Below are 26,479 nucleotides of genomic sequence, written 5' to 3' on the forward strand. Positions count from 1 at the left end.
AAAGCACTGCAATAATTCTTAATAAAAATTATAAATACAACATAATACAAACTGCTACTAAATTTCGTTGTACCTAGATGTAAGAACCCACTGACTGCCACAAGCAGCATCTGACTGCCACAAGCAGCATCCTTCTTGTAATGTTTTCTAGTTTACTCAACATAATTCTACACATTCTCATGTAAACTACATAATAAGCCCATGAGGCTGGTTGTATCACCTGCTGTATAATGGATTAGTAACTGACCCACAGCAGCACTGTGTGACTTCGTAGGGTAGTCTAATCACTATTTCACAATTCTAATTCTTTCCCCAAATCTGAGCAGTGCCTATCCAAAAGCTTCATCAAGTATGGATAAGAAAAAAGTAGGGCTGTGAGCAGGAAAGGAAGAACATATACAGAGGTGCTCCTCAGAGCAAGCCAGCTAGCCAGATCAGCCATACCAATGAGCTTTGGGCTCTACTGAAGGACTCTTGAGTAAAGGGAAAGAAGAACTAAGGATGACTCCACATGTACTAGCGCCCCTGTACATATATGAACCTACATATGTGTATACCAGACCTACACATGAAAATGGAAAACCTATTATATTTGTGCTTGTGTGCATGTGTGTGAGTAAGCATGTGCTATGGCCCAAGTGTGGCGATCAGAGGACAACTTCAGGCACCAATTCTCTTCTACCACATGGGCCCTCAGGAACAAACTTGGGCTCTCAGGCTTGGAGGCAAGAGCCTTTACTCACTAGGAGATCTCCCCATCCCTTTAAATGTAAAACCTACACAAGGAGAAAGGTGTCAAATTGTAGAACATTTCATAACTGTTGATGAAGATGCTATTTTGCTCTTCTGTTAGTTAAAGAAGAGAACTATAAAGTCTGCAGAGAGGGTGACACCCCCCCTCCCGAGCCTACTCTTCAGCCATCATAGGAGAAGGCACAGTAGTCAGAAACTACCATTTTCTTTGCTACTCTCATCTGAAGGGGGGTGCCTGCAGGATCGGGATACAATGACAGCACTCCCTTATGCCTTACACCTGGCTCTTGATATTATTTAGCTGCAATGAAGAGTCACTTACTTCCTGGTTTGGGATATGTTCAAGCTATTTCAGCATATGTAAGATCTAGGATCCGGGGAAAATTCTCTATTTCCTAGAGTTGATAGGTGATCACCTGTTTTAGTATTCTAGCAACATGCATGACTTTCTTTCAATTCAGCTATGGGTGTGGAGGTAGGGGTAATACTATATTTTTATCATAGTTAAAACTATGCAATTAATGAACCAGGAATGTAATTTTCTGACACTATATCATTTAGCTAAGCATAGTAAAATAAATGGTGACATATTTTGTGATTGAGGAACCAATTTTATCAAATATTATATATTAAGAACATCATACCATCAAAAGGATAGATAGCTTTGCAGTGTCCAATAGCAGGCAAGGGATCATCATCTTCGAATTCATCATCAAATTCACTGTGGTGGCCATGCTGCTGCGGTGGCCCACGGACTTCTTGGTTTGCATCGTCAGTGTAACTTCCCTCAGGACTAAAACCCATGAGAGTAGCTCTTATCAAGTATCACATCATGACAAGTCTTTGAGTATTATTTATAAGCGATCTCAGGGGAAATTAGGTATCAATGACATACTTTCATATTGAGCCCTATTTCCAGACATTAACTATGTAAATTGCTTGTAGTGCAATCATCATTTAAAGATAAAATGATTCTTCACTTAATTTCCTAAAGTAAACACTTAAAAGGTTACAATGTTCTAGAGCAATGCTCAGTAAACACATTCCACTAGTACAGGATCTAAAGGTGAAATAGAACAATGTGGTGGATACCAGCCTTCTAAAATCAGAAACAGTCAGTCCTTAGCAGATTCATCCAGGTCTACATTCAGTTCACAGCACATGAGATACCATGAACACAGCATGTGCACAGAGGTGAGCACTATCACACAAAAGTGCTCTGCCCAGGACTACCAACAGAAGCTCACTTCTTTTTCTCCTTAAACCTGGAGGAAAACTACAAGCTTTAAATAAAAATTAAAAAAAAAAAATCATTTGGAGCCTTAAAACAGACTCAGTACAGGAAGAGGGACAGCCAAGAGATAGGAAAAACAAAACAAAAACAAAAGTAAAAAACAAAATCAAGTCCTAAGAATATTATCTAGGCTGTTCCTTATTTAATGAAGTGCATTTTTCCTCTAACAGTATAAAAATTCAATCTGCTACTTAAAATCAAAATACTCCAAATTTAAATAATATAATTTCCAATTGATTAAAGGAAATTAGTAATTCAGAAAATCCAAAATAATGGATCACACATGCACACAGTAGATTTAGCAGCACTGCTAGGTAAATTGGAAAACCACATTTTAAAATCACACATAATAGAAAAACTAAACTCATAAAGTGGGTTTTTAGCCTAATAACAAAACCCAGCTATCTGTAGATATTTCTTGAAGTGACAGGAGCTGGAGAGGAGGCACTCCCACCTGTGAAACGCACACTATGACCAGGTATTTCACTACTAGCTGCCTACACCATTTCCTTTGCCAGCAACAAGTGAGTATTTTAACTTCCATTTTGTGTTTTTAGGAAACTGAGATTAAGGAAATATGAAAAAAAGAACGTGCTTGAATTATGTTGTAATCAGTAAAGCCAGTATCTGATATTAGGCCTCTCAAATTTTCTCAAAGATGAAACCCAGTTTTCTGATTTTTTAATGATAGGGAAAAACAAACACATTACACTAAGGAAGTCATGTCATAAGCAGGATGAAGACCTTGCAAAAGCTAAGTTGAAAACTGTCCAAGCTAAGACACAGCTCCTTTTCTTCTTCACCAAACTCTAAGCAATTTGATAGCATCTCCCCCCCTCCCCACCATAAGCTAACCAAGTCCATAAAAACCTTAAGGGAATCTCTCCCATCCCTGAGGTTCCTAGGTCTGTTAAGTTTGTGTTGTTATTTTTATTCCTACATGCTCAGGGATGTAGTAAACTAGAACTGAACAAGATGAAATTTCTAATTTTCCTACAACCATTACTTAGGTACAAATTAGTTCCAAAAGACTGAAGTTATTTAACCAGACTTACTAATGGGGCAAAAAAGGGTAAAAATTAAATGAATAATGAAATTAAAAAACAAAAACAAACCCCGACCTTTCTCTGCCCTGTGTCACAAGATGATTTATGTCACTACTATGTCTTCTGTCTCCTCTTCCACCCGTTTTGCCTTCAACTTCAGAGAGCCATGCCTTCAGAGAGAAAAAAGACAAAATACCCAACAGTTCAGTAAGTCTGAAACTCCTAAGGCACCCTAAATTTAAATGCACTTTCAGACTTTACGATTCTGAGAATTTTAGAGTTGATTTTTTTAAAAAAAAAAAAGCATATTTAGTTTTATATGAAGGTTCAAATAACAAAATCAATAGGCTATTAATTTGATAATTATATGTCATAATTATATCTCGATTCATAAATTCTAAATTAAACATAAACATTGGTATATAAGTCTAGCAAAACACAATCACGATAAAGCTTATAAAATACTTAAAAATATGCTTTTATTTTAGACTGCTGAGTTAACATATGTACCTCATTCTTGTGGATTTCCATTCGTAAGCGGTCAATGTTATTCATGGTCTCTGCTAATTTAGGCTGCAAACTTCCTGGATCCCCCATTTGTGGATTTTTCTCATACACATCCTTCATTTTGTTGAGTGCTTCTCTGAGAAACAAAGGAAACCACAAGATTAACCATCCACTTAAGTGTTTCACTGGGGACTAAAGTTTACCTCAGCCTTAAAGAGTCACATTTCTAAGTTTAGACAAATGTATCCTAATAATGAAAATTCACACAAGGCTGTCTGTCTGTATATGACTATGTATACATAATGAGTAATATAAGGAAGACTCTTTTAAAACATGAGTGTGCTTGACTGTTTACATTTAAAAGACTTCTAATATGTAAAACATTTTTCAGGTTTTATGTAACTTATGCATATATGGGCTTAATAAACTGCTAGTGGAATAATTTACACTGTTTTTACACATACTGTTTCCCAGATCAAATTCATTAGGTTGCTTTATTTAGAAACAGGTTGTTACTAGGTGGCCCAGGCTGGCCTTAAACTCTCGATCTTCTGATGTGCTAGGATTACAGATGTGTGACACCATGCCTGGTTCTAAATCAATCTCATTCTATTTGCACCGAGCATCATCATTTCAGCAGCATTCCTTATCTCATTTCCCACAGCACCACTGTCCTCCCACTCACCTGTGCTAGAAATAGCAATGCCATCCTTAACTGTGCCCCCTTCAGCTCCCTGCCAATTTCTTAGCCTACCTCCTCTTCTCTAGTCCCATTACCCTAGACTATATCCAATCAATGCTGTCTGACACAAGCACCTGACACTGTTGACTAATACCCCTTAATACTCTTTCTTCTTGACCTAACCGTTCTAGTTTCGATTTTTCCTCCACGCCTCTGCTTTCTTAACAATCATTCATTGGCTTCTTCTTTTGTTCAACTTTTAAATGTCTGTTACATAAAATGACAAGCAGTGTCTTCTCATCTCATCCTACACTCTTCTTTAGACTGCTTCATCTTCAGATGATTCTCCTCCAATGTTTGTCTCCAGTTTCTCTTCAGTTCTAGGTGTCTATTTCCAAACTGAACTAGAGACTTTCCGTGTGGATTTTTCACAAAACATAAGCAAAACCACACTTTCAATTCAAAATTTATTTTGCTTGCTTTTCAATTCAGTTTCTACAAGTTAGTTCCCTAACAAGTCTCCTTGTCTCCTTTCCTAATCTCTCATATACTCAACTACATAAGGTTCAGTCTTTTCTAGGACAGCTGTTAATGTCCTAGTGCCCACTAAAACTTCTGGAGATCCCACCCCCATTACCAACAGAATGCTACAAGACAGTACCTTAAGACTTTTCCTAACCCATCCCATACTTCTCCCCTTGTTCTAGTACAACAGTTTACATAATTTCCAACCAACTTCCACCTTTCCACTTATACAGTAAGAACCTCAGATAGCTATTTTGAAGGATTTAATGACATCATACCCCATGAAAAATGTTTGATGAGTAGTGTATATAATCCCTCAATCAACTGTTCTGAACTCAATTGATAATTTAAACAATATATAAGAGGTGGTTAGTGCTGGTAAAACTACTCTTGACAATGAATTACCATGTTTTGGGTTTCTGTTTTATTTTTACAAATTTGTAGAAGGAACTCTAATAGCAACTAACAAAAAAATATGCAATTAAAAAATATTCTAAATAATATGTAAGTTAAGTCATGAAGTTTTCTAGTTTAGGTAGTATGCCCCCCCCCCACAAAAAAAAGCATTTCAAGATTTCAAGGGCCTGGAGAGATAACTCAGAAGATCACTGACTACTCTTCTGGAGGAACCAAGTTCTATTACCAGCACCCACATGGAGGTTCACAACCATTGTAACTCCCGTTCCAGAGGTCTCCTGGCCTCCACAGGCACCAGGCATGCAAGTTGTACACACACACATACACACACAAAATACTCATACATATAAAATACTCATACATATAAAATAAAAATAAATATTTTTTAAAAATTTTAAGAAGTGTTTCAATTGAGATATATGACTTTTAGGGGGAGGGAAGGGGGATGACTGAATTCAGGTATTCATGAACGCTAGGCAAATACTCTTACCACTGAACTATACCCCCAGGCAAGAATAAATGATTTAGAAATACTCTATGTATCATGTATCATATGAGACCCTAAAAGGAAGAACAATGAGGGCTTAGCGGAACAGTACTTTTGGTCTGACTCTTTCTGCAGCCCTCGGTTGAGTTCATCGATGCGCTGCTGTAACTTCTTCCGCCTCTGCTCTGGTGGCAGATGACTGAAATCTTCTAGTGCTGGGCCCTGAAAAGAGAGTCTAAGTCACTATTAAAGACAGCTTTAGATATTTTATTCTTAAACTTTATCTTTTTATAAAATAAGAATACTAACTTTAATTTTCAATTAGCCTCAATCTTTAAAAAAAAATCTACATAGCAATTAGTAAAAAGAGCTTAAATTTCTTATAAAACATGAAAATAGGCAGAAATAAAAACAGAAACCTCACCAAATACAGGTGAGTAATAACTGTATCAAGTCTCGGGAGAGTTAAACACATGAGACTTCTTACAGCAACAACAGAATGGGAACACAGAACACTTCTTATTTACATTATCTTGTTATTGTGTATGTTCTCGTACATAGAACCTTACGGAATAAAATTCACTGTCATGACATTCTGAATACCATGAATGTGCAAAATAAAAATATAAAGTTCGTAAGTGAGCAAGATAAGCAACTTACCGCTTAAAGACAACTGATTTAATATATATTTCAATACTGCAGATAGTTTTTGAATGATTACATTTATAGACCATTTGGAAACAAAATATTTCTGATCATTAAAACATTAAAGATATAATCTACTGATTGGAAATTATATTCATAATTTGGAATACACTTCCAATCTTCGTTTTGTAGAACTGAATTACACACCGCAGTTGTTTCTAAAAAATATAATCCCACTTCCCCCTCTCTCTATTTTGTTGAGACAACAGTCTCTTAACTATAGTTTGTAACTTGAGCTCAGATGCTCCTGCCTCAGCCTCTTAAGTGCTACCATGATAAGCATGTGACACCATGCCCAGTCTTGACCCAATTCTTTAAGGTTTCTTGGTTAGAAAGGCTTCAATGCTTCTGAATCTAGATTAATGAAGTGCAGGTATATAGGAGATTTTCTATTAATGATGTCTTTTTCCTGGAGACTGTGCAACCCTGCCCTAAATTCCCAGGCCTTCTGTCTTAGCCTCCTGGTATTGGCTAAGAGTGTGTCACCACACTTGGTTCCATTTTCCTCTTAAATGTTAACCATTATTACTTCAGCTAAATTATTAGAGATTATAACAGAACCATTATTAGTTACTGAATCAATTTAATATAACATGTATTAACATATTACATTCCAAAAATTAACACCTATTTTTCACCTCAAATGGCTGAATATGAATATTGTTCAATTTTTTAAAGTGCTGCTGAGACAAGCTTATAAAATAAAATGTATTCTTGCTCTCTGGGATACTAGTACCTTTAACATATGCTTAATGGCTTGATTTCACTATGTACAAGGACACTTTATTTACCTTTAAATTATTTTATTTTATAATTTTATGTGTATGGATGTTTGCCTGCATCAGTGTCTGTACATACAGCTCATTCCTGCAGAGGCCAGAAGGGGGCATCGGATCCTCTGGAACTGTAGCTCCAGACCATTGTGAGCTACCATGTAACCACGCAAGTGCTAGGAATAGAACCTGGGTCTTCTGTAAAAACAGCTCTTAACCAATGAGCCACCCCTCCATACCTGCATCATTTACTTATAAACAAAAGGTAATTCACTTACAGGAAAAGCCATGACCCAATGTTACAGTTAACTAACAAGAACCTCTGAGAATATTTACTCAGTGGCCTCACTATGGGCATTCAACAAGCATCACGACTAAAAGTGGGCCCTGTCTAAGTGGCTTGTGCTTTGTATCAGGCATTTGTGGCAATGTCAATCAGTCACATCTAAAGTAAATAATGGAATATCAAAATCTTCTATATAAAGTCCCTTTATATTTATTAGCTAATGTTCAATGTAATTTGTTATATTCATTCTAATTTGGGGCCCAGGGATTACACTATCATGTAACAGTACAAAGAAAACCTTCTAATCTATATTTGAAAAATGTTTTTGAAAAGCTTGAACATTATTTAAGGAAATAAAGATATATAATGTTTTAATAGGTATCAAGGCACTTGCATTCCTGATATCCCATTTCAACATTATAACCCTTTTTATATAAGTGCACAAAGCAAATCCATTCTATTTACCAAGGTCTTCAAAACAAAAACAAGCAAGGCATTTACCAACTCCCCTTACTACCAAGGAACTTATAAAAGTCTCAACTACAAATGACTAAAACAGTAATTTGCTTTCTAAACCTGTGTGCATAGTTTTCTATGCAAGCACCCAATAATTTGAGGATTAGGTCTTCATAATGTAAACTAACTTTGTGTACATAAATGTATATAGGAACACCTCAAACACTGAGGGATGGGGACACACACTCACACACACTCACACACAAAAACAGATAACCTGTGCTTCTGAACAAAGCACTGAATCCATAATGAAATTAACAAAACTTTTTTCCCTATTAGACAAACCTAATAATTCTTATGATAAACTAAACAAGTTTATATGACCTTTAAAAAAGAATTTAAAAAGAAAAATATTGTTTTCTAAATTTTACTACTGTACAGCTTTTGCTCCATGTAAATAAAAAATTTATTAAAAAATTTTAAATTCTCTTAAACATGACACAGATTCTATCCAATAACATTTAAGAATTTGATGGGCTGATGACAGTTAACCACATTACTGTCTAATCTAAGACACCCAAAAGGTATTGGCATATGCTGGACTATGGATTAAATTATAAAAAGAAAAAACATACAAGTTGAAAATGTGGATGTACATTAACACTTGTTCTGAATTAAATAAAACAATGTTTTGAGATTATTTAATGTTGGCACAGTATACAGATCAGCACACAGGGCTTACCATCTTCACCGACCACTGAATAGTTCAATGGAAAACAGAAAGAAATGGTAAATTATTCACATGAAATCATAATACAGAAGATGCAATAACCTATATTTTTTTACTATATTAAAATAAGTCAAGTACACTTTACAATCCAAACAATTCTGCCAAAGACAAAAACAAAAAGCTTTAAGCACATTTGGGAAAGCAAATTACTTGCACAGAAAAAAAAGAAAAAGAAAAAGAAAGGAAAGCACACACTGATAATGGGCAGATATTTTCTAAATTTAACTAAAACTCAAAAGTAAATCATTCTGCCAGTAATCATATATTCTCTTTCAAAGAGAATTTTATGAAGGCATTTACTCATGTCACTCATTTTCAGAAGCAGTGATATGATATTTGGAATACATTGAATCAAAAAGATCTAATGTCAGCCATTTAAAAGGAAATCTATGGAAAGTTTTAAACCCAGAATGTCCTTCCCAATGCACCAGAGAAAGCAACATTTCCTTTAGTTTCTTTAGCTTCATACTTCAAACACTACTGTGGATTTAAATGTAATCAAAGTTTGGTAAAGGTAACGTTCTTAAGGTGCTATTTCTAAAAATAAAAGTAACAAATGATTTATCCTGTCTCAAATTCTCTCTATATACTTATTAGACACAAAGATATAGCTTAGGTGTTGCTTTGAAAATAGATTTTCTATTTTTAAAGTTTCATTTTGAAATCAGTGTGCCTGAAAAACAGCACTAAACCTGTAACATCAATTTTAGCAAACTGCATATGAACACAGTCTGAAGAGATCAACTACAGGTGCTCTCATAGAATCAAAATATGATAAACCATTTTGACAATAGGATTCTGCAATGGCACAAAATGTATCACACATGAGTACACACACAAGCGCGCGCACACACACAGTGGCCTAGATGAATCATCAAGCTTTACAAGTCTTCACACTCGTCACATTCAGCTAGTCTCAAAATGTCTTCATTTTGGAGGCCTGGAGGCACAAGTCAGTGACAGGCTATTTGCCTCACACGTGCAAGGCCCACAGGTTCAATCCCTAGTACCCCTCATAAAAAAATGTATTTTCTGTTTTCTAAATCATGTTGTTTTAAGGAAAGGTAAAATATATATCACAAAATTTCACATAAAATTGAAAGATATTTAATAAATATCTAGCAAAAATATCTACCCCTTATCTCTGATGAGTTGGCCATGTAAATTAATGGTTATATGACAAAAAGATGGTATTTGTTATCCATTGTCTTTCTAAACTAAGCTTAACATTCTTTAGACTGTCAGTAGTTTAAAGAAGAATTTCTTTTGCTATCACAAAATTCAGTGAGAAACATATAAAATTAAGGAAGATATTCACGGTATTCTTTAAACATTAAAAAATTGTACGACAAAGAATAAACTAGTCAAATGAGTGGCTTAACTTTTATACTAATTTTTACTACTGAGTGATAATTATTTTTCTAATTTATATTTTAATCTTTTAAAGAAAACAGGATAATTATAGCTAAAATAACAAATGTTTCTATTTTAGCTTATCTAGTTTTACCAGAACAACTTATAGTTCATTGAAAACTAAAGTTCTCTGTAAAAACAGCACAAATATAATCTGTTTTAAAGTGTTACATGTTCATGCAAAAATACCAGAGTTTCGCATAGAAATAGTTTACAAACTAGAAAATTTCATACAATCACTCCATCTTAAGGTACTATAGAATAGACATTAAGTAAAGGAATAACTGGGTGTGTTTCATCTTAAAACGGGTCAAAACCCATGGAACTATGTTCTGAATATATAAAAGCTTGAAAGAGTAACTCTGAAACTCTGTTAAGATTATGAATAATTAAATACAAACATGAATTCCTATTATAAGCTAAGTAATTCTGTTACTCTAAAAAGGGATGTCTATGAAAACAAAAGAAAGTTTAAAAATGTTCGTTTGTGTATTAAGCAAATTTGGGTGTATTCTGAGTCACTGAGGCATAGAGCTTAACGTCACAGAGGTCAATTACAGAAACTTATACCTTAGAGCAGATCAAGTGGCACCACTGTCAAACTCAAAAACATCATTCTGATGTAACAGTTTTCAAATCCTTGACTATGACTACTCAGATACACCAGTTTTTCTTTAAAAGTGAGTATATACACCAACATTGTAAATTAACTGGACTGAAATCCTTGAAAAAATCCATGTAAAAATATTAGTTTATTAAAGTATACTTTCCTTGTGGAATTCTTAAGTGGAAAGATAGTATTGCTATCACTAGTGTTAATTCTGAAATATTATCTAGTAAAATTCCAAAGATCAATCAAAATATAAAAATTTCTCAATCCCAAGACAAATACTGTCCTCTGCCCTCTAATCCTCCGGTTGGGTTCACCTGTCCTAGTTTCTACTTTGAACACTGCATTCTTCAGTTTTCCAAAATTATAAAAACAATTTATTGTTTAAATTAGATCAACACATGAAAATAAAACTAATAATAATGAGCAAGCTAACAATTTGTAAGTGCTGCAGTTTTAAGATTCTAGCTGCGAACTGGTCAGTAAGAATGTCACACATTTAAGGTTCTCCTCCAGGCCTTACAGTTCTAAGTCTTTTAATTTTTTCCATATATTAAATTTACTTCACGTTATCTATGAGAAGCAACTTAGGAATTCTACCTCATAACTATGGCAAGAGGAATCTCAAGTATAACCTCTCCAGCAAGCATAAACTTTCCAAACTGATAGCCAGGATGCCTGTCCATAAAACAGACTTATCTGTGGCTTTCTAAAGGTCATGATTGCCTCTGCTATCCGCATTCAGTTAGCTAAGTTGAGGGGCAGTTGAAAGGAAGTTACACTACATTACTGCCATCAGTGAAACTTGTCACATTATCTTAATAGTTTGATAAAATGTAATCTTGCCCTGAACAAGATTGTTCTTCAGGTAGCTAAATGTACTTTAATTTTGGGAAAAGCTAAAGGAAAGAGAAAGAGCACATTATTACTATATTACTGTTAATAATCGGATGGTATATACAGTATCACAACTGTTTCCTTCGAATGGCCAAAAATCCTATAAATTAACCTAAATTATAGCTATATAATTAAGAGTGCTAAAAACATAAAAACAAAAATTTATGGGCTGGGGAGTAATTTATGCTTCATATACATAAAGACCTAGACTCAATCTTCAGAAAAATTAGCTTTACTAATAACGGAGTATCATTATTTATTAGTAGTGTTAACAGTCATTGCTAAGAGACAGTTTAAAACTGTATTTGGATTTTACTAGTCTATACATTTTCATTTGTAAAGTACTTTTAGGAATAGATGTCTAAGGTTGGTCAATTAAAAAAAGAGTAAAGGATAAACTCTTAATAAAATGGAGTTATTGTTGCTGTTGTTCAAGAAAACAAACTCCATATGAACATTACTAATAATACTTAAATATTTTAAAGGGTTTATAATTTAATAAATTTTTCTAATATATTAATTTTATATATAACACTTTGTATTTAATGTACTTATTATCTTTTTTATTTATTTATTTTTAGTTTTTGCTTTTGGAGATATCATTTCTCTGTACAACCAAGACTGCTCTAACTCCATATGGAAACAAGTTTGGCCTCAAATTCTATCCTCTTGCCTCAGCTTTCTAGGTGCTGGAATTACAAGAGTGTGTTCCACCACCACATTGACTTTTAGTTTTTGTTTATTATTAGGGTATTAGAAATTTTATGCACCTAAAAGTAAGTAGGGCAATTTAAATCACGCTCGACATTTTACTGTCAACAAAACAGGACTAAAAAATGGTAGGTGAAGTCAGCATTAGTGATATTATAATTACAAGAGCAACTCCAGTGACAAATTACTGAAAGTCTCAAAAATGTAAATACATTACAAGACAATGGTGGACATATGATTTCACATAAACAAAAAAAAGCTAAAATATGATCGTACCCAGCACCCTCTTTATAATACCATTTTTTATGGTTGAACATTTCAAATGTTATAAAGAGGAGTTGTTTTGTAGTTGAGGGCAGCTATACTTAATTCTGTGGGGACTATGTATTTACAGGAGAGAGCCTTATAATGAGGGTGGAGAGTATTGAAAAAGCCACACTACACACACAATTAGGCCATCATGCATTTCAACCCATTTTTAAACTTACCCCTCTTTTGAGGCTTCTGAAAGAAGGAATTCTGGGCTTCCCTGTTTTTATTTCATTCATACAATAATGCACGGGCTCAATGGAGAATGTGAGAAACTGGGACCCATTAGGAGTACTGGATGTGAATAAACTAGTAGGGGTTAAGGGTGGGGACTGTGGCTAATATGGAAATAAAGAAAGGAATCAATAAGCCAAATGTGAATAGCTTTTTCCTAAATGAAAATTCTATTTCTGGCAACATTTTTCACAAAATACACTTCAAATAAAGTTTTCTATGAAAATAGAGAATAAACATAATTTTGCCAAAACTATCTTTTAAAAGCCAGTTACTTTTACACAATATGACTTCATGTTTTTTAAACAAGCTAACAGATTAAAAATATAGAGTAAACAAATTATGTAAGAACAATAAAACTCAGATTAAAAAAAAACTGGATTCTAGCATATTAGCACCATAATGGATTCCTGTAAGGGTTATATTTAACTTGTAGTTGTCAAGAGATAAAGGCAGCAGCTATAGTTAAAGTTATCACACAAAATACTTCTAAAACTGTACCTAATTACCATAAATATTCAAAAAGCTTCCCATCATATCAAAGCTCTCCTCTCAGACTGTCTTTTCTTAAGTGTTGGTATCTGTAACTTCTAAGCTGCTCTAGCTACGCTGCTTTGGCCAAAGCAGGTCTCACTGTTCATCTTCTTGACTGGACAGCATTACTAAAAGCATAGGTAAAGCCCGAGTTACCTGTACCTGTGTTTTAAAGATACTTACAAATAGGAAATTTGAGTTAAATTGTATATACCTTCATATGCCAAGATCAAAGCAATGAATTAAATTAAGTGTACTTAAAGAAGTACAGCATATGGGACTGGAGGACCACAGAGAGAGGAAGCACTCATCTACTCCGTTTGCTCATGTGCTGAGCTATGTTTAGTTTCCTGAAATTAACAGCACATCAAGAAGCTAACACTAAGATTCTCTTGGCAACTAGAGGTTCCTAAAAGCCGAAGCTAATCAAGCTCTTCTCATTAAAATCATACATGGATAATAAAAATTATAGTAGTATGAGCTTTAACATCTAACCTGACATATCAGTGAGTTTAATCATTCACTGCAATTAAGAATTTCCATTATTACAGTAAGTAGTGATAGTAAAACGTTGCCTTAGAATTCTGCCAGAAACTCTATGCAAAGGCATTTCAAAAACATGTAATTCAACTAGATATTAAAACTTAGTTCTTCCACATTATTAACTGCTCAGCATTAAGGTACAAGACTGTTTTCTAATTAGTAAAAGATTAATTGACTCATTCTGGCTGAATGAAAATTTATCTGCCCAACGTCTTTTTTTTAACACTTTAACTATTGCCTAAGTAAGAGTCTGATCAGCACATGGGGACTCTGGGTTTTTACCTTTGGCTTCTTCCCAAAGAGCCACAGTTTGCCCTTGGCCTTCCCTACTGTGGACTTGGCATCCATCTTGCCGCCCTCCTGTTTGGATGCACTGATAGTTCCATCAGAAATGGTTCTGTAAATGTGCTGACTGTAGTCTTCAAATGGAAAGTCTCCTGGAGGTTCAAACCCAGACTTGAAGGAGTCTACTACCATTTGAGAATCCTAGAAACAAGAAACAGTTTTAAGACATTATCTGATCACAGTACATTAGCTTTCAAACCATTTTTTTAATGATGGCTTAAAAAGTTCTACAGTAATCATCAAAGGTTTAAAGAAAACTAATCTCTCCCTATTGTAATAAGCATTCACTATATTATTCCCAATTTTAAAAAAGAAACTACAAAATAAACTTTCTAAATTTAGGGATTCAGTTAGTTACAGGTAGGCTCATTAGTATTGACTGAATGATTTTCTATGAAGACTAAAGTACACAGCACATATCTGACATTCATCCAAAACTAGTTCTTTTTTCTGTCCATCCCCTTGGAATGTCAGTGTCTGCCTGCCCATGCTTCTTAATGACTCAATTAGCTCTACTGAGAAATAATCCAATCTAGACTAGGCTACACTGCTAAGTCCTCGAGAACAGGACTGTGCTGTTCTTGTCTCCTGATGCCCTCTTCCTCCCCCTCACGGTCACTATTCCATTTGCCTTTGTTTCTTGCTCAGCTCAAGCACTAACACCTGCATTGAAGGCAACTGACAGCTCTAGATTGATCTAACCACATCCTTCTGTTAACTTTCACTAGAACAACAGTACAATATAAACACAGTTCAAAGGTTATACTCTCAGATTAGACTTAAAAAACTGAAAGGGAAAAAAATAAAATAAAATGAATCCCGCAATACAGTGCCCCCTGCAATATTACTATATGTTTATTTTATATATACATCTAGATGTGTGATCACAAAGATTAAGGGGTCATGGGACTTGATAAGGTAAAGGTGATTGTATCAAATCAGTCTCTGTGATTAAATTATAAACTAAAATATACAAACAATGGATGGTCTTTACAAGACATTTTAAACTTTAAAAAAAAAAACTGAAAGGGACAGGGCTGCAAAGTTTCTTTTAAAGAATCCGAATTTTAGAGTTCAACTCACTGTAAGAATAATTAAGAGTCAATTATTCCCTAGGTTATTTCGTTCCTAAGGAAAGTCTGGGAAACCATTTCACCTTCAACTGCAGAACTACCCCACATGCATTAATTCAGAGACAATACAGTACTTACTCTTCTTTCATCAACTGATTTTGCTGCAAGAATCATCCCTTCCAAACACTTTGAGATGATAGGAATAACTTTACGTTCCGAGTCTGCAAATCCTCTGTAACATTCACTGAGTTTAATTGTCCTCCGTTCATCCATTTCTTGTAGTTGCTAATAATCCAGAATTCAAACAAGGAAGGGAAATTAATTTTCTAGTCTGAAGGAGAACAATTAATGACCTCCCCAGAAAGATTTCTTCCCTATACACTTTTATTTAAGATCTTAAACTTATTAATATTTGCAATCTGAGGCCTGTTAAATAATAGGAGAGCAAAACAGGCTTTTAATACTGATATTCAAGATTGTCCAAAATGTTTCTTAGCTGGCAAGCAGATACAGCTCTCCTACCTGTTCCTCTTCAATGAGGGAACTTTTATGTTTTCAGGAAATGCTCAATTTGAAAACCAAATTTTAGCACTAATTTTTTTAAAAGCAGTAAGCCATAACACCCAAGTCTGAGAAGTACTCCTTAAACTGGTTTACAGTACTAGCTGGATGAAGTGTCCATGATGGTGGCACACTAACAGGTCCCAGACCTTACTATAACTGGCAGCTCACAGTTGGGGACAAGAAAGAGAACAGAAAGTCACTCCACCAAGGCAGCACATGCCTAAAATCCTCCCAAGTCCAAACGCACAACAGGAAATATGCCGAGGCAGGGGAGTGAGTTCAGTAAGTCATCTCTGCACACTTGCTCTCTGACAGCACTGGTCTCTCTCCTCACCACCTCAAACTCTACTTCACATCACGTTTTTGCTGTTTCAAAGGTTTGGGGGTTTATTCTGAAACCTATGGGGATGGTTTGTTTATTTTTAAAGATTATAAAATGGCAAGACTGCTCTAAGCAAGTTCCACAAAGGCCTCCAAACACAAAGGGTACTTCACTTCTAAGCTCAAGTTGCTGCAGAATGTGAGAACGTGGCTAGTTAATTCTATCACAGTGAGGAGTCACAGGTCTGCTGCTCTGGTTCAACGACCAGAATCTGCTACCCACTGGGTGACACTCTCCCCAGAATCTCTGCCCTCATTCAGCACTGGTTCTCTAACTCCCTTTCTTCCAATTTCTCTTCTTTCTAGAAAAAACAGCATCAACACTCTAGATTCACTATTTGCTACAGCTATAATTAAGGGTTGTCACATGGAGCTAATAACCTTACAACTATGTCCTAGCAGACCAGCAAGGCAGAGAGACAGAAAAGTCAGGCCAGCAAAAATGTTAGAAGACTTACTGCTGCCATCTGCACTAAGGCCAATGATTCTAGGGTGGTGCCAAAAAAAGTTAAATCCCAATTCTAGGTGAACACATTACAACATCCAACCTCAGTTAATTCCCACAGTGAAAATACTTCTACTGAACTATAATATATTTCAAAAACTGTCATTAGCTTTGTGAGTTACATGTAACATTAATAATACACAGAAAAGTCTGTGGTTTAATAATAAGGATATCTCCTTATCGCCTATCTTACCAACTAGTAAATTTAGAAATATTCTGATTTCTAATAATTAGAAATGTAATTAATAGTCATCTATAATAGTCAAACTTGTTACTTAGGTTTTCTAGATGTATAGATATATCACAAATGGATAGTTATTATTCAAACCTTTCAAAGTCTATAGAATATGGCATTTAAAACGTTTTAAGAACTTAGGAAATTTCATGACAATGAGACACATCGGATCCTGGAAGCACCAATCTACTTCAAGAGGAAGATGGACATCAAAGAGGCTCCTTATGGGGTTTGGGCAAGAAACTGCTCTTGCCTGGACTGCTTGATGTTATGCTCTATAAATTGGACATGCAGGACCCACAAAAAAATGACTGCTGAAGTTGCCTAAAGAAGGTGAGACAATCCTTCGGGGTTCCTGCTTCATGAAAGAGTCTGCCAGACATTCTGTAGGATACAGAGGAAAGTGACTTAACAAACTGCCAATAGAGGCAAAACAGTCTTTCAATTTTCCTGCTTTATGGAAAAGTCTTCCAGATACTATGGGTCTGTAAGCTGAAGATTGAATGCCCCAATGTCACAGAAGAACTTTGGATGACTGTCCAGGTACCAAAATGTCTCTGTCAATTCTAGAGTTTTGGAAGTTGCTTACAACTTCCTGTTTACTTAGGTAATATTATATCGTCTGGGTCTTTGATGGATTTGAAAAATAGTAATAATTATAATTTTCCTTAGTTATGATAAAAGATAAAATAGATATAAATATTTTAAGTGTAATTCTTGCTTGATACCTGTTTTGTTATATGCAATTTTACTATGTTAAAGTTAAAACCTTCCTCTTTATTTAAACAGAAAAGGGGAAATGGTGTAGGAAGTCCTTCTGCCTATGTGTTGTTTTTATTGGTTAATGAATAAAGCTGTTTCAGCCAATGGCTTAGCAGAATAGGGCAAGACAGGAATATCAAGCAGATAGATGTAGAGAGAGGAGGCAGAGTCAATGAGAAGCCATGTAGCCGCAGCAGGAGACAGATGCCAGATGGAACCTTATCAGTAGGCCACAACCACATGGCAATACACAAATTAACAGAAATGGGTTAAGATTTAAGAGCTAGCTAATAAGAAGTGTGAGTTAATAGACCAAGCAATGTTTTAATAGTACAGTTTCTGTGTGATTATTTTGGGTCTGGGCATCCAGGAAACAAATGAGTGGTCTCTGCCTACAGCAGTGGTGCATGCCTTCAATCTCAGCCCTGGACAGGAAGGGGCAGGACAGCCAGGGAGGATGCACAGTGAAACCCTGTCTCAAAAATACTCCTTGAACTCAACTAAACTTACCTTGTAAATCTGAGGAATCACCACATAAAAATGCTTGTGCTGTTCTCCATTAAAGTTTTGCAGCTGGGCAGCATACTCGTTCTTATTCTCATCAGCCATATGCGTACGAAGGTTCAACTGCTGCTTGGCCTACAGGCAAAATTGGTCCGAATGATTACCAAGAACAAATTAATTTTCCTGAAAATTATACCAAAGCTAGATTTTTATCAATAGATAAGCCAACAGCTAAAGAAAATGCTTTCAGATCTTATATGGTTTTCTTATCACAGTAATCCCTCTGTGTCTATTATAGTTGTCCTCCTCTTTGCAGTAACTGAAAAAGTCTCTACTTAACAAAGTTCATACAGAAAATAAAAATGACATTATGCCTTGAAACATAACATGTATAAACAGAAGAGAAGAAAAACAAATACCTCCAGGAACACTTTTGACTATTAAAAAGGTAGTGAAATATTTCTTTACTCCATTAGAATATGAAACTACATAACAACTATAACAATTAAAATGTGTTTGAATAATGTAAAATTCAGTTTCCATCTCTATAAATCCATAGGTACTTATTTTAAATAGTTCTGCATTCAGTTTTTTGTAGAAAATCAGAGAAAATTATATTCACTAACAAGAATATAAATAAAACTGTTAGTTCTAATGCACTGAATATGAGCAAAAAATTTTCCTAACTGATCTAAAAAAAAGGAAACTAAGTAAGAACTGGCTGCTCAGATGCAGCACTGCACACCAGTAGTCTCACGTACATACAAGGCTGAGAGGAGAGGCTCATCAGAGTTCCATAGCAACCCGGGCACAACACAGCAAGAAGAGAGGAAGAGAAAAGAGGGGGAGGGTGGGAAGGTGTGTGTGTCCACTTTACATTGTTCCAAGGAACAAAACATTTAACAGACTATATATTACAAAGCACACTGGAGCTATACGTTACTATTTTTTTCTTGTTTTTTTTTTTTTTTGCTAAGTATTGAAATTAAGAGTCTTACCCTTATTAGATGAGTACATTGATCCTCAAACCCCAGCCTTATCCCTAACTCTTCTGATTCTTATTTCTACAGATGCAGTTATTTACCTAACGTTAGTCCATAACTAACTCAGAAATAAATTGACTACGGGAACAAGGTAACCAAGATCTTATATAAGCCCATAAAACCCTATTTAACCTACGGCATGTTATTAACATTACAACACGAACACCAAAGTTCTGAGAAAGTTAGGCCAAGTTAACTAGCACACAGATGCTTAGCTACTGTGAAAAGTGAACTCTGCAGACAGAATGAAGGTGTTAAATGAAGAGTCCATCAAACAAGGAACTTTACATTCCCAGGACATAAATTTCAATAACCATTATTTGATGATGAATCAAAGGAGTGTTTAAAGAGTGGGTGTTAACCTTCAAGAAGCCTCCCACGTGCAAAATAGTGCCTTTGGTAGTTGCTGTTATTCACAGTACTGTCAAAACACACTGATCAGTTACAGGTACAGCATAATGTTGTGAAGGAAATTATACTAGATGATCAAAATTAGGACATTAAAAATTTAATAGGATCAAAGCTAATCATGAAGAAAGATGTCCATACAAATTTAAAATACAACATAAGTTATGAGAGACACATCCTCATATCAACTTACACATGAAAAGACAAGGATTCCAGATAATCATTAACTCTATGGCAGTCAGTTCAAACAATGTGACACTCAGGTCATATGGACAAGAACTTAGTGCTCAGACAAGAGAGGCAATCAAAATCAGAACTGATCTGACCAAATAGTAATATATTCAGAAAATGACCTAAGTGGGACATTTTGAAAACTTAAAGGGAAGTCTAAGAAAGTAACATGATAAAGGTAATTCAAGCTATTTCCTATATGGAATAGTAGAAGAAATCTGTTTATCTAGAAAGAGAGAAGTATCTAATAAGCTAAAATATATACAAAACTATTATGAAAAAATGTATTTGACTTTTTCAATATAATTCAAAACTGTGAAACATAGATGCATAAAGCCCGTATAAGGAAAATTAAAGCTGGAATGGAGGGGGGGGGGGTCAACCAACTGAGCTCTAGCAAATGACAAAGAAGAAATACTGTTACAAGGCCAATGCTACAGAACAGCCAGCTCAGAATCAGAGACAAGATGTTCAGTAAGTGACTAGGTAACATGATGACAACTCAAGGCCTAGCTTCTGCAAAGCTGCTGAGGAGTCCTGTTCATTCACACCCTATCTGCATACTTGATAGATATGTCTTGGTCTATCTAATTGTGGAGTAGGGAAGAAACAATCTTATTAGCTACTGTTTCTCCTGAGCACTCTGAAAGCAGCTAAGATATTTTATTATCAAGTTTTCTTCTCAGATCAATATATGCCATTTTCAAGTAAGCAAAATTTGCGTATTTTATATTTAGACAGAACACTGATACAAAAGTTCATGTGTGTAGTATCTGCACCTCAAAGCAGAATTGCTGACTGCATGCAGTGAATACACACCAGTAAGTAATCTAGTTTTAAAAGCAGTTTGGACATCTTACCTTTTCAACATCTGCCTTGGTTGCATTAGTATCATTATCCAATCTTTCATAACTCTGTTGTGCTTTCTCTGCTTCTCTACATTCTCTTTCAAATTTCTTTTTACTCTGTAAAGAAAATGGAAATAACTTACCTCCTTTGAATAGTAGCTTAAATGTTACCAGTAGTGTGTGCTAAGTAAAAATGAACTGAACACTGTAAGTAAAATTGTTCTAAGTTGGAAAATTAAATTTATTATTATAACTAATTTATATTGGTTATGGTATTTATGTGTCTTAAATTATCAGATATTGATATTTGACAATAAAGAAAAAACCAGGCATGATTAATACTCAGTATATACCTAATTCTCTGTCCAAAAAAGGGGGAAATTTTTATTATAAACAAATCTTCATTGGTTTTTTTATTATAAACAAATCTTCATTGGTTAGTTTTGGTGTTTGCTTCCATGTTTTTCTAGTAGGACCCCAACACAATTAAGATGAGGAACTATCCCTTCAAAAGGGTTTTATGTTGCTTCTACTATTATGTGACAGGAGTATTATCAGCACAGATACAAGCTTACTTGTTTTTGTGTTGGATTTTTCCTTTAATAAACAAAAGCAGGGTTTTACTATGTAGTTCAAGCTGGCCTAGATTTCTCACTTGTGTAGTCCAACTTGTCCTTGGGCATTTAATCCTCCTGCCTCAGACTTCAGGGTGCTAGGATGCCTAGCTAGGTGCCACCATACCCAACTTTAATTCAAACTACTATGATTTAAAAATGCTGTTTATGAGGGATCAGCAGTTGAGCACTTGCAGCTCTTGTAGAGGAGGCTGACTTACAATCATCAGGAACTCCAGTTCCAGGGAGCTGACACCCTTTTCTGGCACGAGGCACACACATGGTGTACATAAATACATGCAGGAAAACATTCATACACATAAAAAAATAATGAAAAATTTAAAAGCTATCTATGACAAAAGCATGACACTTAACTGTGCACACACAAGTTTGATTTTTTTATTTTCAATATACACTTATTGCTAATTCAACCTGAGTCTCCCCACACTTTTTTAATCTCTCCACAGTAAATTCTAACATTAGGAATTCTATCAATTTTGTTTTCTCTGTTCAGTTTCTCCTTTGGGTTTCTAGGAATTCTATCAATTTTGTTTTCTCTGTTCAGTTTCTCCTTTGGGTTTCTAATCTGCTGTGTCTGAACTCATACCATCTATCCCAATGCATAGCTGTTCTCTTGGGGTTTCCCTTTCCTATAATCCCAAGGACATCTTGCACCTCTTATCTGGATCACATTTAGCAGTAGCTTTCTAGAATGTTTGTAAAAAAAAAAAAAAAATCCCATTTTTGAGATTAGAAATGTTTGTATTGTTACCACCTCACCCCACCCCCATTCTGAAGCTTTCTGAACCCAAGCTACTGTGACTGCCTTTCCCACCACTTTTAACAGAGTTTGGCTGAGTAGAGTTGGAAACAATTTCTTTCAGAAATTTAAAAGTACTACTTTATTATTTTCTGTGGGGTTTTGTTTTGTTTTGTTTGTTTTATCAAGACAGGGTTTCTCTGTATAGTATCTTTGGCTGTCCTGGAACTCACTTTGTAGACTAGGCTAGCCTCAAACTCACAGAGAACCTGCTTCTTCTGTCTCCCGAATGCTGGGATGTTAAGGCTTGCGCAACCACTGCTGGCTTATTTTCTGGTTTCTATAGACACAGACCAGGATATGCCCAATCCTATTTGTATTCTGATTATTTTAAAAGACACGCTTATTTTATTTATTGCATCATTTTGTTGCTGTGACTAAATGTGTTTCTCAGGAAATTCATGTCTTTGAATTTTTTTCCTGGATTTCGTTATGACCATCTTTCTTTTATATCTGGCATGCTTATTATTTTGAAAAAGGAACTGCAAAATAAAATCTTCTAATTTTATTATGTTGCTTTATAGTTTTAACCTATGTTCCTTTGCTTTACTTTACTTCAATGTTATCTTTCTAGTGAATTTTTCTTTTCTCCTTCTATGAACTTCTTTTGTCCCTTATACCCACTGTTTTAACTAGTAACCATATTTTAGTAACTGTCCTTATTTCCAAAGATATAGTATTTCCTCTGTTCCACAGAGAAGATTAATACCAGTTTTGAGTTTTTAAGCTTTTTACCTTTCATAGTTGCTGTTTGTTTTTCTACCTCTTTTTCCTTTTGGTTTTTCAAGACATGGTTTCTCTTTGCAGCCCTGGCTGTCCTGGAACTCATTCTGTAGACCAGGCTGGCCTCAACCTCACAGAGATCCGTCTGCCTCTCTGCCTCCCGAGTGTACCACCATGCCCAGCACTGCTGTTTCTTCTGAGTTGCTTTTTTCCTATATATTAGTATGGCCTCTGTCTGTGGAATCTTTAACTGTGTGCTCTTATTTTAAATGCCCATTAAAAACTCTATAGGTGGGGTTGGTTGAGCCTGGTCTTTCCCTCTAGGATGAAACAGACAGGTAGTTTCCTTGGAAAAACCCTGTGTGATTCCCCTCCACCCCCACCCCACCCTTCTTCTAAGTCCTTGCCTGGAAAATGCCTTTCTACCAGTGTTCTGAGAATTACCCCAAAAAAGAAGATTTGAATATTTTTATTTACCCAATCCCATTATGGAGCCAGTAGCTATGGGTTAATAAATCTGATACAAACTGAGGTTACTTACAAATAAGTATTTTATATTAGGTATCTTATTTGTGGAAAAACATCTACTTTTCCTGTAATAGTCAAGTACAAAAAAGAATAAAAATGAATTAAAAATAATCCATTCCCAGTGTGAAAACCATGTCTAGTCCCTATTCTTCCTCAGCAGAACCTGCCTCTCAATACAGAGCTGTAAAGAGCTGCGGCGTGCTGTCCCACTCTCCTCACAGGCTCATCAAAGGTACCTAGGGGGAATCTGCTGGGGTTTTCTGGAAGTTATATGTTCTTGATAAAAAAGGACAGTGAGAAAAGAAATGTTCCTTTTTTCCTGCCTCTGGGTGCCGCTTAAACGAGAGCTGGTTCAATCCCTGACCACAAGGCACAAAGCTGTAGAATAAGAACCAGCACAGTCTGTGCGGCAAAGCAAGCACAGACGACATGAAGCCCTGTGACGCCGCTGTGCACTACTGACCCCGGGAGCTGTCACCTGTAGCCTCCTGATAGGGATCTGAAGGGATGCAGATGCTGGGCCTTTCACAGCCTAGTTTACCATGCCTTCAATTTAAAAGCCATTGTTCATCCTGAGAGTAATAACTATCTTCCAATTTTTTCAATTTTCTCCTTATTTCCCACAGTTCTTTTATAGCTCCTTTCAATTTTACCAAACATATTAGAAATTCTGTAATTTTGTTTTGACTAAAAAAAAAAAAGAAAAAATTAGGAAATAGGATATACTTATTTCTGTACACTAAACATAAATTATATCTGTCAGTCTCTTTCACTGACTGCAGGTTCCACCAAAGAAAAAAAATCAGGTCATTTTTACCTTTGAACATATCAGGACAAGTACAAGTAAAAGGTTGACTAGGGTTGAATTTACTTTTCATAATATTATTAATGACTTAAAATACATACATTTGAAATACCTTATTTTTGTAATGGTTCTTTCTTAAGACCTCTGCAACTTTTTCTTAATAACTGCCAATTGTTCTAAAGGCAAGTCAGCAAACTATCAGCAGAGTTACGTCAACAGTCATTTCTAGAAGAACCAGTATCTCCTTCGTATAGGAGTATGTTATTCTGTGCAAATGAAAACACAGACGCTCTCACACTAATTAGATGGCAGAAACTAAGGATGCCACTGACAGTAATTTAAAATTTAATAAATAAAAATCCTCCCTTAAAGCCTTGGTGAAATCAATTACAAAGAAAACGAAAACAGACTCTTAATGTACCTATGAACTCTAAATCAGCACTGGAGATTAAAAATATTGACAGTTAAATATAGTTAACTAAAATTAGTTTAAAAAATTAAATATTCAAAACTTAAGTTTTGAATATGCATTTTAACAGGAAAATATAAAAAACATGGCAAATACATGCATGAGCTTTCAAACTGCCAAAGATCTGCACAGCATGAAGAGAAAGCAGTGTACCCTGCACACCCTTGTAAACTTTCAGCCACAAAGTTCTTATTCTTAAGGAATACAGTATCTACCATAAAAATGCTTAACAAAGAAACAATCATTGGCAACCTGAATGTTTAAAGACTGCTTTATACTACAAAGTCTTTCAATCCAGCATTTCCAGTAAAGAAGACTAGTGGCAATATTGACATGTTTAGCAAATATTTAAGAAAATCCACATTATCAAGGACCTTAGGGGAATTTTAAGTAGACAGTATATTTTCTATCTCAGTCCTATCAAGTTCTTTTTCTAGTTAGATGCTTACAGAATTATAGGACTACTGAGCTGGAAGAAACACTTCCTGAAGGTAACCCTTGCTTTTAGCATTCATATGCTAAAAAGGAGGTCAAGAGAAATATAGTGTTAAAAAGGTTCAAGAACCACAATCTTGGTTCTCTCCATTTGGAGGCAAGTGGTCTCCCAGGAAATCTGTTTCCCACTACTCCAAATCCCTCTCCATATTGGATAAGTTTCTCTACCATACACCATAATATGAAGACTAGCAAATCCGTCTAAGTATTTACATAGGAAAAAGGAAAAGGAAATGAGCTCATCTCCTTCATTTCTATTTGTTTATTATACAGCACAACAAATGGCAGATTATGAACAATACACTAGAAATATTAGACTCAGAGGTAAAGTATAACTGGGTTTAGGAGAAGGCCAGTCTTTACGTTTTCTGATTAACCATGAAAAATACTGTGACTCACATTATCCATCTGTTTCCAACACATGTCAAGGTACTGTTGAGCTTTTCGTCCTTCTTGGAGATGCTGAAGATTAAAACCGCCAACAAACAAAAATAATTACACTAGTAAGTAAAAGGCCCTTCACTTTATTCTTTTTTAAGGTGATACAATACATACATGTATAGTTATGCTTCTTTAACTAGAGTTAGGAAGAGAATAAAACAAACGTCTTTAAACCACATCTTACAGATTACAGGCATATTCAAGGAAATAATGATCGTCTTCAATAGGGGTTTTCTATAAAACATCAGATAACAAGTAATATATCTTTTAGCTCTACCGGCCAAATGATATTCTGTCTAGACAATACAAAACAGCCATAGAAAATATCAAATACAATGAATGCAAATTAAACTTTATAGACACTGAAATCCAAATTACATAAAACTTGACATGACAAATATTTAGTTTCTAATTCTTTCTTCAGTCACCTACATATGTAAAGTATCCTAGCTTGTGGGACCTAGGAAACAAATATAAGTGATGTGCTGTATTTGGTCTGTGGGCTGTATATTGCCAAACCCTGTTCTTAAATTCAAACAGATCATAAACTGGTAAGCATATCTTACAGTTTTTCCTCTTTTACTGAAAAATATTTCACAGTATATTCTGATCCCCCAATTTATAAGTAAAAGAAATTTAGTAATATAGAAAACAAATTTTATTGAATATATATTTCTAAAAAGAAAAATAATTATTTGTCTGAAACTATTTTA

At 35.1% G+C, this 26,479-nt stretch overlaps 1 protein-coding gene across 3 annotated transcripts in view; it reads right to left on the reverse strand.

Moving 5' to 3' along the window:
- Fnbp1l (formin binding protein 1 like) overlaps window positions 1–26,479 on the reverse strand; it is a 71,749-nt gene that overhangs the window by 3,662 nt on the left and 41,608 nt on the right. For 2 of the 3 annotated variants that reach the window (XM_050156756.1, XM_050156667.1), the window contains exons 5-13: window positions 25,725–25,787; window positions 20,884–20,988; window positions 18,348–18,476; window positions 15,529–15,675; window positions 14,255–14,458; window positions 5,824–5,933; window positions 3,604–3,736; window positions 3,169–3,263; window positions 1,398–1,546 (exon numbers count right to left, since the gene is read on the reverse strand). In XM_050156756.1, coding sequence (XP_050012713.1) covers window positions 1,398–1,546; window positions 3,169–3,263; window positions 3,604–3,736; window positions 5,824–5,933; window positions 14,255–14,458; window positions 15,529–15,675; window positions 18,348–18,476; window positions 20,884–20,988; window positions 25,725–25,787 — 1,135 coding nt within the window. Of the gene's footprint in view, window positions 1–1,397; window positions 1,547–3,168; window positions 3,264–3,603; window positions 3,737–5,823; window positions 5,934–8,673; window positions 8,689–12,840; window positions 13,000–14,254; window positions 14,459–15,528; window positions 15,676–18,347; window positions 18,477–20,883; window positions 20,989–25,724; window positions 25,788–26,479 lie in introns of all 3 variants that reach the window. The other variant, XM_050156834.1, reaches the window with a different exon arrangement.

This window comes from Alexandromys fortis, unplaced genomic scaffold (assembly GCF_014885135.2).
Source record: "Alexandromys fortis isolate MF-2015 unplaced genomic scaffold, M_Fortis_MF-2015_v1.1 scaffold_19, whole genome shotgun sequence".
Classification (NCBI taxonomy): Eukaryota; Metazoa; Chordata; class Mammalia; order Rodentia; family Cricetidae; genus Alexandromys; species Alexandromys fortis.